General features: G+C 29.5%; 1 protein-coding gene across 1 annotated transcript in view; it reads right to left on the bottom strand.

The window, feature by feature from the left end:
* Positions 1-12,078: 12,078 nt before the first annotated feature.
* LOC100570091 (facilitated trehalose transporter Tret1-2 homolog) overlaps positions 12,079-15,962 on the bottom strand; it is a 16,582-nt gene continuing 12,698 nt past the window's right edge. The window contains exons 2-3 of the mRNA XM_029485577.1: positions 13,935-14,174; positions 12,079-12,614 (exon numbers count right to left, since the gene is read on the bottom strand). Coding sequence (XP_029341437.1) covers positions 12,429-12,614; positions 13,935-14,174 — 426 coding nt within the window. The 3' untranslated portion in view covers positions 12,079-12,428. The remainder of the gene's footprint in view (positions 12,615-13,934; positions 14,175-15,962) is intronic.

The raw sequence follows: 15,962 nt of genomic DNA, 5'->3' as shown, positions 1-15,962 counted from the left end.
TATATTTTAGGTCAACAAGACATCTCCGGCGTCCCGGTCTTTGGTATGTTGTACGTTTTTAAGACGGAAACAACACATGCGGGTGGGACGTCCTCTTTATTTTGGAGAGCTCTTGTTGTTACTCTAAGAAAGGGTTGGAATGTATAATACAATTAGGGTTGGGCTTATCATAGTTACTTTTAACTAAGTTATGTAACTCTGTTACTTTTGTAACTTGTAACTAGAAAATTATTCAAATTGATGTTGCAATTTATAAGTTTAGTTATAAGTTTAGTTATAAGTTTATTAGTTCTTAGTTTTTTTTTTTTATAAATGTTTCAAATTTTATTTGTTTGGTCTAAAACCTTTAAAATTGAATAAAAGGTTCCTGATATACTGTTTCAATAGCAGTTGAAAAATAATAAAAATACATAGCACATTTTTTTTATAAGCATTTAAAGTTTGATATTTATAAAATTAAAAATAAATTTTTTTTTAATGTATAATAGGCTATGGGCTCAGATGTATTACAATCTATTGTAAAGAAATCTTTAGCAGGAAAAAAACAACCATTCAGTAAGGAAATAAAAGAATTTGCAGTCACTTTACAATATTATTCCCCTCGAGCTTATCTGTATGTTAGGAAAATATTTTCTAATGTTCTTCCCCATCCTCGTACATTAAGGCGCTGGTACATGGTCGTTAGTTTTAAGGTTTTAGGTTTTAGGTTTTAAGTTTTTAGGCTTTACATCAGAAGCTTTTGAGCAGATAAAGAAAAAAGTTAATTTAAGTCCAGTGTACTGTAATCTTGTAATTGATGAAATGTGTGTCAAGCGACATATTGAAATTGACACGCAGCAAAATATATATATGGTCATGTTAACATGGGAACTGATGCCAAATATAACGAAACTGATGATATACCTGTTGCCAAAAATGCATTAGTATTTTTAATAGTTGGCTTAAATGGATACTGGAAGTTACCAATAGGATACTTTTTAATAGATGGGTTGAATGGAATTGAACGTGGAAATATTTTAAAACAAGCCATTCACCTAATAACTGAAACTGGTGCTCATTTACATTCGATTACATTTGATGGGGCTCCTGTAAACACATCTATGTGTGAATCATTGGGTACACAATTGAGTACAGGAAAATCATATATAATTAATCCAGTTACCAATGAAAAAATTTATTGCTTTTATGACCCGGCCCATATGATCAAGTTAATAAGAAATGCTTTTGGAGACAAAAAGGTTCTAATAAATGGTAAAGGTGAGTTAATCAAATGGGAGTATGTTGTTATGTTGTATAAAAAAGAGCAAGAAGAAGGTTTGAGAGCAGCCACAAAATTGACATCAAGACATATATTTTTTCACAATGAAAAAATGAATGTCAGATTAGCCTCACAGTTACTTAGTGATAGCGTCGGAGATGCACTGCTTTATTTGCAGACAGTTGATGCTAAATTTGAAGGGTGTAAAGCAACTGCAGAATTCTGCAAAATAATCAACAACGCATTCGACATTTTGAATAGTAGGAAGTTATATTCAAAGAAGCCATACAATAGTGCAATTAATAATGATAATTTTGAAAAATACCAACTTTTTACTATGGAATTTCAAAAATATATAAATGACCTGAAATTTGAAGATGGAACAAATGTTATTGATTCTAAGCGTAAGACAGGTTTCAAAGGAATTGCTATGGGCTTACAAAGTGCTCTTGACTTATTCAAATTGTTAATTTCTAAAAATCATATGACATTTTTCATAACATATAAGATAAGTCAGGATCATTTGGAAACTTTTTTTAGTGCAGTACGTAGTAAAGGAGGATATAACGACAACCCAACATGTCGCCAATTTCAGGCAGCGTACAAGCGATTATTAGTGCACAATAGTATAATGGGTTCAGCATATGGCAACTGTTCGATCCTAGATAACACTAACATAGAAACTGTGAGTAATAACAAAATATGTAATGAAAATGAAGAAGCATTAAATTTAAATTTTAACTGGCAAACTGAAAAGCCTTTGCTCCACCATGATTATTTTGAGAATGTACAAAACTTGAATCCCTACATTGAGGATGTTTGTGTTTATATTGCTGGATTTGTTACGATGAAAGCAACTTCTAAAATAGCATGTACATCTTGTACGTCATATTTATTGGCAACAACTCAAAACAGCAGATTGGCGAATGTTAAGGATAGAGGTTCTCTAATAAAACCCAGCATGGATGTCCAGACAGTGTGCATAGTAACTGAAAAAATTTTCAGGGAATATAAATATGCTATAATGAATAAAACAAAAACAAAATCTTTTGTTTTAAACAAAGTAAAAATTAACTTATATAGTAAATTTTCTATATTTGAAAATATGACTTATGTGAATTATGAAAACTGTTTGTTCGATAAAAGGCATCAATTTGATAGCCATAGGGACAAACTAATACATTTTTATCTCAGATATATACTACAAAATACGTTTGTTTCACGAAATAAGGAAGTCAAACGACAAGACGACTTTACGAACAAAGCTAACAAAAACAATACATTTTAGACATGAGTGATGAGTAATGTAATTATAAAAATCTGAATATTATTAATTAAACAATAAACTGTTATTTTGTATTTAGAATTAATATTATTAATTTTATTAAAAAGGATTAAGAAATAAGAATTAATAACATAATAAAAATATAAATAAAAGAACTTCTGTTATCTATGATTAAATTCTTATCTATCTATCGCCTCTTATAACCTCAAATAATATTTTCCTATTAATGCCCGTGTGATAAGGGTGCATGGCCTATCCATTCTTCTATTATCTATGCATAAATGAGTATTGATATCAAAGATTGGTTAGTAATCTTCGCGGTTTTTTTTAACAGATTACAAATATGAAATATATTTATAATTTAATGAAATACACACGTTTTCCATCGCATAATATAGTCTCAAAGTTTCAAACTACAAAATGAATCAACAACTCAAAAGACAATTGTACTTAAATGATGTTAAAGAGTATAACAATCAAATGTTTAAACGACGAATTTGTATTATTTCCTGTTTCGGTTATCTTTTAGAAAATAATTTAAAATCTGAGAGAAGGTAAGTTGTTATAATATATTATAATAAGAGTTTTAAATAAGTCAATACGTGTTACTGTCGTCAGTAGAGTAAATTTGATCTGAAGTATGAACTATTTCCACCATTTAGTCCATACTCTATTGTAAGTGCACCCTGCCCTTATCATTACAAATTACAATTTTAGACCTACTAAACAAATATTTACTACTTCACTATTAATTTTTTAAATTTTCTGGTGGTGACAACTTACAGTGCTATATTAGCATTTGGCACAGACCAATTTATGCCACTATTTGCCATTACAAATGTTAGTTTACATAAATAAACTAATACCTAATAAAATAACTTAACAAAACAGTAATATTGATTAATTAACATTTGTATGTATTATAGGTGGCATGTGCGGCCAATGCTAAATTAACGTTCTAATCTTAGTCATTTTAATACAATGTTAAAAGAACACCAGCTTTCAAACTCGTATTTATTTTTTAATTTTACGAGAATGTCAGCCTCAGCTTTTGAAGAGCTTTTGATTATAGTTGGTTCTGATCTTCAACGTTCACTTTCAAGGCCTGATGTTTTATGTGTTAGATAAATTGTAGGAGCCACGTTAAGGTTCATTTTTATAATAGTTTATTATTGAGATTTAATAAATAAATTATGTAAAAAAGTTTTAAAATGTTACTTATATTTTTATTTATAAAGGTATTTAACCACTGGTGAAAGTATGGTCGACATTATGTTTAATTTCCGTATCGGTAAATCAACAGTTTCTAAACTAATATTTGATTGTTGTAATATTATATGGGATAAATTAAAAGTTGATGTACGTATAAATTACCATTTTATTTATTGCTAATTTGTATATTTACTTATAATAAAATGTATTGAATATTTATTTTAGGTATTATTTAATCCAAGTGTAGACGGCTGGTTAAAAATATCTCAAGAGTTTGAATCTAAATGGCAAATGCCACATTGTGTTGGAGCTTTATATGGAAAGCATGTTGTACATCAAGTATGAGATTATATGAAGACTTAAATAATCTATTTTAACAATATTTATTTTAATTTAAATATGCAATGTGTTTTAGTCATTTGCAAGTAGTGGTTCCATAAATTGTAATTACATAGGGAGCCACAGCACCATTCTTATGGCACTATGTGATGCTAACTATAATTTTACTTGTGTAAATATTGGATTGCCAGGTAGATGTAGTGATGGCGGTATGTTTAAAAATAGTGAATTGGGCAAAAGAATTTTAAAAAATGAATTCAACTTTCCCACTTTTTGCGTCAATATGCAGATTCAATAAACTTATAAACTATTAATATATAAAACAAAAAATATAGGTCCCAGGACTGTACCTTGTGGTACTCCATGATTTATGTTTAATATTGAACTAGGGGAGATGCGGGTATTGCCACCCATCGATTAATACCGCCCACCCTGTTATCTTGATACCTGATAAAGATTTTAAGTGGATATTGATACTAGCTTAATTTATAACCTCTTAGTATTTCATCCATATGAACACCGAATTGCTTACTGATCTTATCACACATTTATAACGAAATTTATTTTTTCGGTGCATTTCTTCTAATATCAACCGGCCTGAAATTAAGCTGTAAGTATGTAAATTTTAATTTGATTTCAATAGTTTTAGTACTAGAATACTTTTAATCACGCTGTCTATAAGGCTATGTCACTACAAAGTACTAATAATTATTAAACATGGACTTATAAAAATTATTTAAAAAAAATATATTATCGTTTAACGCCCACTAGTGGGCGGTATTACCCGACATGAATTATTAGATAATTGGTTTTTACAATTTATTAAATTTTAATTAAACATTTTATTTTAAAGATAACTATGGGTAAAACGTGTCAATGGAATTCTGAAACATTAGTGAAAGCAATCAATAATGCACGAAGTGGTGAGGTAATTTTGTTTAGTAATATTTTAAAGTAAAATTGTTTCATTATTTCACTAAAATATAGTGATACATATTTATATTTGTTTAGGCATTCCATATTCTACTTTAAAAGATAGATTGAAACAAAATGAAAATTCGGATCCTCGTTTTGGATGTTTTTCTACATTTACACATGAGCAAGAAAATGAACTAGAAAAGCATTGTATTTATCTTGCAAAAATGTTTTATGGCATAACTCCATTAGAACTACGTAAGGTCGCCTATGATTTTGCAGAAAAAAATGGCATGAAACATAAATTTAATAAAAATAAACAGATAGCTGGTAAAGATTAGTTTCAAGCATATCTAAAACGACATCCAAATCTGAGTATACGAAAACCTGAAGCAACTAGCCTAGGCCGAATATCAGGATTTAATAGAGAATCTGTAGAAAAGTTGTTTACTAACCTGAACGAAGTTCTTTTATTACATAAATTTAAACCAGATCATATATACAATGTTGACGAAACGGGCATCTCAACTGTACCCACACCATCCAAAATTGTTGGTCCAAAAGGTGTAAAACAATTAGGAAAAGCAATTAAGTTGGGAAAGAGGGAGGAATATAACTGTTGTGTGTGCAATCAGTGCTTCTGGAAATTATATTCCCCCAATGTTTATTTTTCCACGCGAACGTATGTCAGAGCAGTTAACCAGAAATGGCCCAGTTGGAGCAATTTATAGTTGCTTAAAAAAAGGTTGGATAAATGAAGACCTTTTTTAGATTGGTTAAAGCATTTTGTAAGTTTATCTTTTGCCTCCAAAGAAAATCCTGTGCTCTTATTACTAGACTATCATTGTAGTCATTCAACATTAGCTATTTTTGATTATTGTCGTAGTAATGGTGTAATTATGTTGTCATTTCCGCCTCACACTTCTCATAAGCTACAGCCACTTGACCTTACAGTTTTTGGTCCATTAAAGAAAGCTTATTCTTATCAATGTGATTTATTCCTAAGGAATAACGATCATGAAAAAATAACTCCTTATAATGTAGCTGAAATATTCAAAGATGCTTATGTTCGAATTTCAACTATAAAAAAAGCTCAGAATGGATTTCGTGTCAGTGGTTTGGTTCCATATAATCCAAATATATTTACTGAAGAAGATTTTTTACCAGCCACTATGATTATGGAACCAACTACTACAGTTGACAAAAGTACTACAACTACAAATCTAATTGAACTTGAAAACCAATCTAGTCATAATGGTGTAAATATTGAAGCCAGCACATCTCAAACCTCAAATACCCATGTATCTGTTCAAGATATTTCTCCACTGAATGCCAAAAAACAGAAAAATAAAAAAAATAATGATTCTAGAAAAGGTAGTTCCAAAATACTGACAGCTACTCCTGAGAAAGATGCTCTTTTACAAAAAGAGCAAAGAAAAATTTCAAAAAGAAAATCAAACTATACAGGATTAAAAGAAAATATAGAAAAGAAAAAAAAGATTGAGAAAAAAGCAAATAAAAAAGCAGTAAAAAAAAAAATTAGTATTAAAAAACATAAATAGTGAAACATCAAGTGATGAAGAAATGGTAAATGCACTTTGCCAAGATAGTTCTGATAATGAAGTAGATGAATTTGAAAATGAAATATGCATAATCTGTAATGAATTTGGTAAAACTGAGATGTGGTATAGATGTGGAAAGTGTAAAAAGTGGGCTCATAAGGAATGCTCTGGACATGACAACTATACAAATTATGTATGTGACTTCTGTACCTAAATTGACACTTGATGTGACCAAGGTACCTATTATTTTATTGGTAATAATTTTAAAACTTAGAATTAATTAAATTTTTTTTATATATTAAAAACAACTTGATCTAATAGTCATTATTTACTTACCAAAAGACTGGTTACCAATGTACCTAATTATTTATTTAGGTATTAAAAGACTTAATTATGATGCTGTTATGTTTTTAATGAACAATTGTTTATTTTGTGATGTTATAATGTTATTTATATGTACCCAATAAGTAAAGTTACTATTTTTTATTTCTATTAACTAAAATTTGTTGTGATGTTTAATAAAGTGAGAATTTTTTTTTATTGTTATAAACTTATAAAATATTAACTAGAAATAAGTTAAATTTGATTTGATGTTAAATAAAGTAAAAGTTTTTTGTTGTTATTATAAATAATATCATAATTATTTATACCCTGTAGTTAATCATCAAAACCGGTACCTACTACTAGTGAGAACTGAAAAATAATATAAAATATGAATTATTATATACCTAAAACATTTTCGAATTTAAATTTAGATTATATTTTATGTTTCATTCAAAATCACAAATCAAAAAAAAAAAAATGTTATTTGTAGGTAGGTATTATAATAGGTGTTTAATTCTAAATTGTTAAAGAAATTATATAATCATTATAGAATACCATTCCATTATATATACATGAGTTTCTATACATGATTTCGAGTAAGTAAAAATAATTATGTAAAATTAAATTAAATGGGCGTCATTACACTCCTAGTGGGCGGTATTGTGAGGGTAATGCCGCCCAAAATGTTTTTTTTTTTAAATTTGGTATTAATTAATATTATGGAATTTTAAGCGGTTTCAAGTTCGTATATATCAATAGAAGATGAGTTTAGGTATATTTTAAAATAGGTCTAGTATTTCTGTTGCAATTATTAAAGATTTTATGGACAATTTCCTTTAGGTGGGTGCCAATACCCGCATCTCCCCTATAAGTATTATTTAATTTTACCACTTGTATTCTATTACTTCAGTATGATTACTGTCTTAATTAAATATAATATATTTACCGCTTTTGTACCAATAATACGTCATCCAAAAAAAGTAAACTCTGAAAATGTTCCCAAACCTTTTTGGTTCCACCTGCACTACCACTTGCACTTGGTTTTTTGGATGATACCGTATCGGCTCCCGCTGGACGTTAATGAGTCCGTATCAGCTCCGGGTCGTTATTCCTTGCTGTCCGTTGAATGGCCGTATTGCGTCCGGTCTCGATAACGAATTTTTTGATAGCTAGTTGATCGCATAATATATGCAGTTATATGAAATTACAAAATATTATCTAATGGTACTTTTCGTTTTATTGCGAAGTGTAGTGCGTCTACGCATATTATTGTCAGTTATAACTTATAAGAAATTACAAAATATTATCTGATTTTAGTTCTCGTTTTATTGCGAAGTGTAGTGCGTCTACGCATATTATTGTAAGTTACATAAAATTATAAAAATATTACAATTATTATACAAATTGCGAAGTGTAGTGCGTTTTCTGTTTACTTTATTCCTTTTTTGTCATGGAGTATAGCAAAGCTGTATAGCAAAGCTATATAAGCTGTATAGCTGTATAGCAAAGCTGGTAAACAATTAGGTGTGATTGACGAATATAAATTCGGATTCCACAAAAATTTGTCAGGAGATATTGAGCGGTGGAAGTGTACCAAATGTGGGTGTACCGCTTTTATAAAAGTCTTGAATGATGTGATAGTGGAACAAAATTTGGATCATGATCATGAAGCAGATACTACTTTAGCACGTCAAAAAATTAGTAATTCGTTGAAACGGAAAACAAGTGATGCTATATGTGAAGGCCCAACAAAAATTATTAGGCGTGAAATAGCGAGCAGTGGAATGTCGGATGTTGTGACTACTAATGATATGAATAGATTTCGGAAAAATTTAAGTGCCACCAAATTGAGAAAATTTCCCAAGTTGCCAACAACTGTCCTCGAGCTTCATGAGTGTGTGCCTACTCACTCTCTGAAAACGACTACAGGTGAGAATTTTGTTTTTTTATAATGACCAGGTAAGTAATGTTATCATCTTCACATGCCAACATAATCTTGATGCACTTCAACATGCAACTACTGTTTTCGTTGACGGTACTTTTAGAAGCACTCCTAAACTGTTTTGTCAAATGTTCACCGTGTTTATAACAATATGCAATTTCTACGTCCCTGTTGTTTTTAGTCTTCTTCCAAACAAAACAAAAGAAGCCTATCAAATTGTTATGGATCAGCTTGCACCATACATGACAAATGTGACAACAGTTTTTTCAGATTTTGAACAATCTATACATAGTGCAGTCTTTTCATCATGGTCATGGACGAGAATCAGAGGATGCCGATTTCACTTAGCCCAATCATGGTGGAGGAAAATTCAAGCACTTGGTTTGTCACCAGAATTCAAAGACAAAACATCAGAAATCGGAAGTATTTTAAAAATGTTTTTTGGTTTACCATTGCTTCCGCATGATCAAGTTGTAAGTTGTTATATAGAAGACTTGTTTGCTCTAAAACCAGAAGGTAACCAACAACTCATAGAATTGTTCGACTACATTTGTGCCAATTACTTAGATGACGGACATTTCCCCCCAGAAAATGTGGGCTGATATGTCGAGTACAGGCGATCACACCACGAACTGCTGCGAATCTTTCCACGCAAAATTTAATGCTGAGTTCACGTCTGCTCATCCTAACATTTTCAATTTCATGGAAATTTTGAAGCAGATACAGAGTGACACGTATATAAAGCTCCGCAACAAGAATATTAGGAAAAAAACAAAGAACCAGCAAAATATTTGTAGTGTTATTCAGAAATGTATTGATCAATTTAAAGAAGAAAAAATTTCCAAAGCGGAATACGTAAAAAAAGTTTCCTTCAAGTTCAAACCACAAGTTTTTTAATTTTTTACTTTTTAATTTTACATTATTTTTAAAACTCCAAAAAAAAAAATTTAACATAATTTAAGCACAATTTTTTTAAAAGAACACAATTTTTTATTTTAAACGCCAACAACATTTTTAACCATGCCTACAGAGAATTTTTTCTCACCGTAGCCAGTCCTCAGCCTGTAAATGGGAAGGAAAATATTGTTGATCGGGAGCCGATACGCCCATACCACTGGCATCGGGTCGGAGCCGATACGGCCACCTTCAAACAAAAGGTGGGAGCCGAAACGGACAAACGGGAGCCGATGCGGATACTTCCGGTTTTTTTTCTCTTGTGTAACTTTCTCTAATATACTTCCAGGTACTTTTTAAGCATTCTAGAGTATATGAACCTAGTATATTACCTATAAGGAGGGTAGTTAACATTTTTATTATGTAATTATAAACAAAATACAATAATACATTATTTGTAATGAGTTAACAGTTTTTCAACTATTTTACCATTAAATTGGACAAAAACTTCATTCCACATATTATTTTTAATATTTTCTGATCGATCACCTAGTGGTAACCTATGGTCCCAAAGTGGTTTACAAGTCTCTATAATGCTGATTAATTTAAACACATCTTCTTTATTAATTCCGTTATTTTTAGTGATTCTTTTTGTACTACTTAAAGTTATAGGTTCATCTATTGTAGCAAAGAATAATTATAATAATATTTGAAGTAGGTAGGTAAAAACCTAATAATCAATTATTTAAATAAACCAACCACACTGAATAGAAGTTTCTAGTATGGACTCTTCTTCTATACAGGTATCAAATATAGTTTTTTTTGAGCTATTTTTTTTGGTATGTTTTCAACTAAAGACTTGTCTGTCATACTTTCTAGACAAATGTGTTCTTTTCCATTAGCAACAAATATTTTACATTGGTGACACATTCTTCCCTTTTAATATATAGTGAAATCAATTAATAATCTTTGTATACCATTATAATAACATAAAAAAGTATCAGAAGTTCAGCGTTAGTTTATTTTTTGAGCAGTAAAAAATGCAAAGTTATAGAAATGTATGTTTCAAAGGAAATAAAATCCAGAAAATTGTTTTATTTTAAATGTTCATTATTCCTCTCTATAAGGATATGAAATGTCATTCAATATGGGTAAAATTTGAGAGCCTATGCCCTATATATAATATAATATTATATAATATTAAATTAAGCTTGCTCCATAAAAGTTGTGAAAAGGTATTACATTAATATTTATAATCATGTTTAAAATACTTACTGTTACAAATGACATGGTTAAAATAGTTAAATTAAAACAAAATACAAGCGGTTAAGCCGGGTTTAATATAGTTATAATAATTAGTAATAAGAAATAAGATTTTAAATTGTTTATCATTATTATTTGAAATTATATATTATCACTATTAAATCAGTAACCACACGTTCAAAAGTTGGATGAAATCAACTTCATAGTATATGTGGGAACATCATGGTATTCGTAGTAGAAACCAGATTTAACCACGTGGTTGGACCAATCTGAGCATGGCAACATAATATCACGACACGACACGACACGACACGGTGTAGTGTGAACCCAGCTTAAAACGCGACTTTTTGTCAGAATTGATAAGAACTATTCTGCGCTCGCTCAGCACTGTGATCCAATATCGGCCGTCGTGCAACCATAGTATCTATATCCGTGCCCGGAATAAAAATTCTGATTCGCAGCAGTACATTATGCATTATTATCAGTACACAGTATAACCCTCGGGATAACCAGTCATAAGTTGTATTATTTTAAAATGTTAGTTTAAAAGTAGTTATATAGGTAATCTATATATAAAATAATGGAGCGTGAAAAATTTTGATGTCAAAAAATACAACAGTGGCGCTATCCATCCAGAAAAAAATAATAATAGTGTATTGTATACTGATTGCTATTGGTTACGGGCATGTTTGTTGTTGTTTTTGTTTTTATTATTATTATTATAATTATTACTTTTACTATTATTATTATTACTATTACTATTATTATTATTATAATTATTGTGTTGGTTAGATTAGGATTTTGTTAAAACGACAAACTTGGTATAACTTTAATACGTCCTTAGAGTTAAATCATACTCTTACGTACAAACGGCACGGGGTCCACGAATCAGAATTCTTATTCCCGGCAACGGAAAAGTTAAGATAAGTTTTGAATACCATACACCGAATATTTAAAACATATATTAAACAACAAATTGAACAAAGTTTGAGTTATATAGAGTTGCTACATTTAACGGGGCAACGAAGTCCGCGGTATCAGCTAGTATTATTATAGAAAAGGGACTACAATCAATTATCTAGGTAGTAAAATTACCACAGCTACTGTAAAATGTGTAGGTGGGTAAAAAACAACAGTTACAACATGCGATTTATACACCAGCTGATTTTTACCCACCACGGTTAAAAAATTTGTTGGTGTGTAAAAATTGCCTGTTACGTTAGGCGATGTTTACCTCAGGCGATTTTGAGCTCCTATAGTAAAATTGTAGGTGTACATTTTACTGGGGGTTAAAAATCGCCTGTTACACCGGTGCTATAATGATTAATTACGTGCAATTCACTTTATGGTCCTTCGCATCATATTAACTCTTTATACTTAAAATAATGAAAGTTCTTTCATTTTGTTATTTATTCACAAATTAAATAAAACATTTTATGTAAGAATACAGTCTTTTATTTTTGGTACATTCAAATATGCAAAATATGCACCAATTGCACTTACAATAGTGAAAATGTTCATTCCATAATATAGTCTAATGTTTTCGTAAAATGATTGATTATTGACTAAACTCAGAAAAGCGTATAAACTGACTGTGACGCCCGAAGTCCACAATCTCGACTGAAAAAAATCTAACTAAATTAAAAATTCTCGGTACCTATCTATTTTTACATAATAACACGTTAGTAAAGTTAACCCCACCAACTCATTCGATCGACTCCAAACCGTTGTCAATATTTTACATATTAATTACAAATAATTTGAAATTGATTTTTAGTATTTGCAAATCAAATTCGTAATTTTGGTGAAATAGGTATTCACCGAATTTTGTCAGCCCTCATCCCCTCTCCCCCTTTGCACAATCTTTGTAAGTAATATTCATTGATATTAAACTAATGGATGCGGCATAACACAGAAATCTGTAAGCTAACATAATTCATACTATTATTAACCGCTAGATGTCATAATCATCAATTATCTGTACATATTATGTTTTCTCTTTCTTACAAGTTTTACTTTCCTTGTCACACAGAAGATGTGTGCGAGTGAGAACCATCGTTTCTCTCTCCGTTATGTTGGCCTAAACAGTGTATGTAGAATGTATAAAGGAATGCCGTATCCATATGTTTAATATCTATGGTAATATTAAAGCTATAGTAGTAGCTATAGTAAATATTTCAATTTTTAAATTGTCTAGCTTTCTTGTAATGGATGTGTTACATTTTAATTCAATGATAAATCATTGTAAACGAAAAACAATTGTGACCGGAAAGTCACACTATAATTTTTTTTTAACAATTAAATTTCATTATTATTTACAATTATACTTGTCTGACACAATATCACCGCTCAGAACTGATTTTCGTTTACAATGATTTATCATTGAATTCAAATATAACACATCCGTTACAATGACATACTCGACAACTACTCTACAGAAGAGCGGTACTCACTTCCCTTTTTTTTAATAGTACCTACATGTGTTTATATTTATTATAGACTAATTTTACTAATTCTTAATAGACATTGTTTTTAGAAATCAAGATAATATAGAAATTATATAGAATAATATAGGAATTCATATATGAACTCTAGCAATAGATTCACTTAATATTGGCGATGCCTTGGCTCAGTATGGACAAAGTGTGAGAGCGGATGATACCTGACAACATTTGGTGGAAAATTTCCCAAAATTATAATTTTGATTTGTTAGTTTTAAAAACATTGAAACTGGTGTAGAATCGATTGGACGAGTTTATGTGGCTAACTTCACTATCGTTATAATAGTGAAAATAATTATGACTTGATGAGTTTACTTTTATGGCGTACTTACCTATCGAAATAGTTATATTGTAACACTACATTTTAATTTAAAAATATTATAAATAACCTAACCAACAATAAGGTTCATACCTGCTATACATGTAATTATTAACTTACTGCTCTCGGGCATATTTCGGACATTAACATCCAAGGAACTGGACCATATCCGATTGAATAAAATATAACATAAATTAAAATTAAACTAGGCAACCATTGTTCATCTTTATCTTTAATTTCTATATGGTATGCGACATTCATTAAAGATAAAGTTATTGCCATTCCTAATCCCGAAATGATTAATAAATTTTTCTTGTCCAAAACACTGACGATGTATAAACACATAATACATGTAATAAGCTAAAAACAATGAATAAATGCAAAAATTAAATTTGTATGGATAAATTGATACTAGGTACCTACCGAATTATGTTATTAAAAAATATATTATACAATATAGAAGGGGTCACCTTTTAATATTTTTGAAAGGTCACATTAGGAATTAAAAAAAAAAAAATTGAAGGCCTCCAAAATTCAAAGTACTTAAATATTTTTAACATAATCTTATCTTTGATATTATTTTAATACTAGTATTAATAATCAATGATATTATATTATAATGCAAAACTAACATAGTGATTAGTGGCCTAGTGGCATTAATAATAGTAAATAAAATAAAATAAATTCAAATTTATAATAATTATAATAAACTTAAATATAAAATTTGGTTGAAATTAGTGTGAAAAATGGTAAGTATTTCTGTCAACAAAATGCTTGAAATTTGGTCTATGATTCTTGCACATTATATTCGTGCACTTTAAATTTGATATGCAGGTTATCATTTTTTGATTTACGAAGTTCACTACTTAATGGAATGATTTTAGGTAAATGATTTATATGAAGTCTAATAATAACTTTAAAAACATTTACTGTGTAGAGGAAAATCAAACTAATTGGCAAGGTCCCTGAGCCTACCTATTGCGACCGTCATGGAATAACCACGTAACTGACAATTTCAAAATTGTTCAAGAGACACAAAAAACTCAATAAAATGGCTCACACTGTATAAATTAAATATTGGTTTTTTAGTTATTCAATTTATAATTATAACTGTAATGTTATTGCCAATAATGAACCAACAATACCGGTTACATTTAAATTTATGATAAAATTAAATTAGATAGATACCTGGTTTTTACTCTAGTAGATACGTGTTTTCGTAATTCATATTTCATAGCATCGTAGATACAATTATATTAATTTAAATTTAAAAAAGGTGGACAAGTGGGTACCGCTCTGCTGTATAGTAGTTATCGAGTATGTCGTTGTAATGGATGTGTTATATTTTAATTCAATGATAAATAATTGGATACCTACGAAAAACGATTCTGAGCGGAAACGGTGTGTTAGCCTAGGCCTAGCTCAGTGGTGCCGAAAACGTATGGCTACTAGAATCTCGTATTAAATGTTCAAACTTTTTTACTAAGTACTAAGTATTTATCGAGAATAGTTTTAAAAAAAAAAAATACAAATTTCTAAAAATTTCTCAAGGCTATAACTCGCCCAAAAATAGTCAAAATATTATAAAAATGTTACCATGTATGTGAAATTCGAATATAAATATTTGGTGAAAATTTCAATAGTCTATGGTAATTAACTTTTGAATTACACCAAAAAAATAAAATCGATTTCCTCAAAAATTGGTTTTGCGTAAAAATTATCTTTTCTTTCACTTTTGTTTTGTTTTTCTTGACACTTTCTAAAATTACTAGGAATTTTCAATTTTGACATCCCAAAAGTACCAACTAGGTTCACTTTTCTATCAGAAAAGATACTGATCTCCAAAATCGAAGTATGATTACTAGGTACCCAAAATGTTGCTGACAGACAGAAAATAAAACACATCATTGTAAAACCAATACATTTTGGATATTTCTGTAAAGTTGGCCATAGTATTATCAGAATTAACATAACCTACATTTAAGAGTTTGGGAAATTGTTTAGTAAAATAATAAAATATAGTTTAAACTTTACAAGTTTTGCATGCCTTCAATACTAAGGAGTCTCTTGGTAAAACCAATTTATGTTTTTGTAGATTATTCTATCTGGAAAGTGTTAATATAATCCTATTTTTGTATAAATATGGCA

Source organism: Acyrthosiphon pisum, chromosome X (assembly GCF_005508785.2).
Source record: "Acyrthosiphon pisum isolate AL4f chromosome X, pea_aphid_22Mar2018_4r6ur, whole genome shotgun sequence".
In the NCBI taxonomy this organism is placed as follows: domain Eukaryota; kingdom Metazoa; phylum Arthropoda; class Insecta; order Hemiptera; family Aphididae; genus Acyrthosiphon; species Acyrthosiphon pisum.
Note: the sequence above shows the minus strand (reverse complement) of the source record. Positions and strands in the feature narration are given on the sequence as shown.